The sequence below is a fragment of the Solanum tuberosum genome, unplaced genomic scaffold (genome assembly GCF_000226075.1).
Source record: "Solanum tuberosum cultivar DM 1-3 516 R44 unplaced genomic scaffold, SolTub_3.0 scf00181, whole genome shotgun sequence".
Taxonomy (NCBI): domain Eukaryota; kingdom Viridiplantae; phylum Streptophyta; class Magnoliopsida; order Solanales; family Solanaceae; genus Solanum; species Solanum tuberosum.
This window is the reverse complement of record NW_006239106.1, coordinates 1,219,550-1,222,685: the sequence shown is the minus strand read 5'-3', so window position 1 is coordinate 1,222,685 and position 3,136 is coordinate 1,219,550. Positions and strand designations below refer to the sequence as shown.

General features: G+C 35.8%; 1 protein-coding gene across 1 annotated transcript; it reads right to left on the bottom strand.

Annotated features, from left to right (window-relative positions):
* Nucleotides 1-1,841: 1,841 nt before the first annotated feature.
* On the bottom strand, nt 1,842-2,924 carry LOC102594591 (F-box protein At1g52490-like). Its single transcript, XM_006354664.1, has one exon. The coding sequence runs from the start codon at nt 2,922-2,924 to the stop codon at nt 1,842-1,844; it is 1,083 nt and encodes a 360-aa protein (XP_006354726.1).
* Between the last annotated feature and the right edge of the window lie 212 nt (nt 2,925-3,136).

Sequence of the window (3,136 nt, the reverse complement as noted above, 5' to 3'; positions counted from 1 at the left end):
GAAACTTCACTCAAACAATTCTATTGGAGCAATTTCTCAACCACACAATCACTGGAACGATCCTCAATCATCAAAAATGGAAAGAGTTCATCAAAAGGAGTCCAATGATACCCATATTGATAGAATTTGAAGCCGGTAGTAAAATAGTCCAAAAATAACTTCGGAAATTAAAAGGGTAAAATTAGATTTTTAGTTGAAAATCAAGTTCTACAAGCCAAGAGGAATTCGTGGTTGAGTCCATTGAAAACAAGCTAGAAACGAGCTCCAAATCATGAAAATACCAAATTCAAACTTAAGGGAGAAAACCCCAAAACTCACACTGAAATCATGATTTAAAGATATGTTCGAAAGGTAAAAATTGAGGAAATTGATAAAGACACTTACCTAAGTAAATCTCCTCAAGAAACCCCTAAAATATCTCCTCTCCTAAGCTCCCAACCGAGTGAAAAATGGTGGAAGATGAAAAATGGCATAAATTTCTGAATATGGACCAAGTGCTGTGAACACGGACCAAGTGCTGCAAACACGGCCTAGTAGGCCACTCAGGGTCGCGAACGCGGGAACATCTCCACGATCGTGGAGCACTTTTTACACTCGAATGCGACCATTCATCCCGCGAACGCGGTGCCCAGGCACTTTCCTCCCACGAACGCGCTAAGGGACCCGCGACCAGACACCAGAAAATAGCAAAAAGGCTTAAGTCCAAGTCTCCATCGGACTCTGAAAATTATTCAGAATTCGATGAAAATAAATTGGACATGCTACCCTACTAAAATCGACATTTCAGACTCAATGAAATCGTCAAATTCTTGAAAAGAGGTCAAATTATGGAATTACCCTCCCAGACCACTCTTTAAGGCTTAAAACTCAACTTCTCACCCAAACGCCCAAAACTCAATCCAAGGCCTTGGAAACGTTACAACCCACTCTTCTAGCTCAAACTCAACGTTTCAGACACGATGAAACTGACGGAATTCCCATCCGACACTCGAAATTCAAAATGTTGACCGAAGTCAATTCTATCTAGAATTCTCAACTCAAGAGAGGTCAAATCACCAAAAACACACTCGATCACCTCGGGGACCACACCAACCATTCCCGAAATACAAACTAAGCATACAAACTCGATCTACAGAGGTAAGGTAAAATGGGCATTTCACAAGAAATGGAACATTACATAGTCAAACACTCCAAAAGTGCTTAGAAACTATTTTGGCTTTAAAACACCTAAAATAAGTCAATTATAGCTCTTAATCATAAATATTAAGAAAGTCACATCGAATCCAAAAATATGTAATATAAAAAATTAGAGATCTTCTTCATGATCTTCTCAGTGCATGAGGAGTATTCGGAGTCTGGAGGTAGTTGCTTGGTTGTTTCGCAGCTCTGCTAGATTTCCTTCTATTGTATTAGTTATGTACTTGACAATTTTAAAAGTTTGTACTTGTGTCACCAGATTTTGGGTGTTGTTCTTATTGTTTCCACGCTCATATCTCACTTGATTTTTATGAAAGTACTCTTGCATCTGGGCAGAAATATCTTGCATCTGAACCAGTCCTTGGCACACTAAAACTCACTATTTGATTGATAAAAGGGTAGCCAGTTGAACACTCTTTGTCAAAAAATTATACTATCTATATAGAAAATTATATGAAGTAAATAGGTCAAAAATTATATATTAAATCTTGAACACCCTTAACAAAAGTATATACTACATAGCCCTATGAATTGCAATGTAACGCAATATGCAAATCCCTCACAGAAGTACTCTGTTCAGGCAATACAGGCTGATGCTAATTAAGGCATGAATATAAACACTATTACAGAAGGTCATGAAACGTTTAATTGAGAAACAAATTGCATATTCTTTCAACTGGAAAGAGGCTTTCATCATAACAATAAATTTCGTTGATCGAACTCTGTTCTGAAAACCCTTGGATTTCAAAATTTCTCCATCTCTTTTCCATGACATTGTAACATAAACAGATGAATTGACCTGACGCAAGCTTGTTGGTGAATAAAATCTCTCCGTCACAAGTTCCGCAAAATGTTAGTCGTTTAAATTCTGGACTTGCTGCTGGAATTTCAATCATATGTTTCTCCCATTCTTCTTTTCCTAAAATCCACAGATCAAAATTGCCTTCCATGTACCAAATTTTCTTATCAAGGATTGCTAATTTCCCATTCACTTTTAATATGTTATAATAACTCCCACCTATGTGTTCATCTAAGGAATTCCACAATGTGATAATTCTGAAATTTTCACTTTTAACATCAAATCCTAATACGAATATATTAGGCATACTGTAACTCAAAATATAGATAACTCCACTAACGCAAACTGCATTCTTACCAACAAAATCAGTAATACCTTTAATCTCTCTCCATGATTCTTCGTCTCTACCTAAAGTAAAAACCCAATTTCTTGTAGGCTTTGTAAATCCGTTAATTGTCATCAACACTTTATACGTCTTTTCTTCTGGATCAAAACCCATTGAACAGAAATACTCAGCATAATCAATTTTAGGACATTCTTTCAATCGGGGAAGAGATCTTACAACTTTCGTACTAGGATTGCAAATTGCAACACCGTCCACGTTCCGCATCGAGCAGCAAAACAAACCATTAACGCACATTATATAGTTGTAGAAGAGTTTTTCACAAAAATTATCAATATGAAGAGGAGAGACTTTTCCTTCTTCCATTGCCTCTATAGTGTACAACTTTGCACGTTGGCGCACAATGTATTTGATTCTACTCCTACTACGACATTGATGTATATCCACAAAAACTGATTCACATACCAGAGAATTATAAAATTTGGAAACGGATTTAAAACGCATTAACGACTTGACAGGAAGGGTCGAGAATATATCAAAAATTATATCTCGAGGAATTGATATTTTTAGTGCCGTAGGCTCCATCGTCATGCTGAAAGTTTCAAAGAATTTTGGTAAAAGTAAGGAACCCTTTGCCTTTTAATTCTGTTATTTTGCTTTCCTTTTCAAAAAAGGAATTGGAAATTTTAATACTTCCTTGATTTTATTTAGGAGACATTCCTATTAGAGTACGTTTTTCTAAATATATATATATATATATTTTTATCTAAATAAAAAATAATGATGAGGTTAATTTA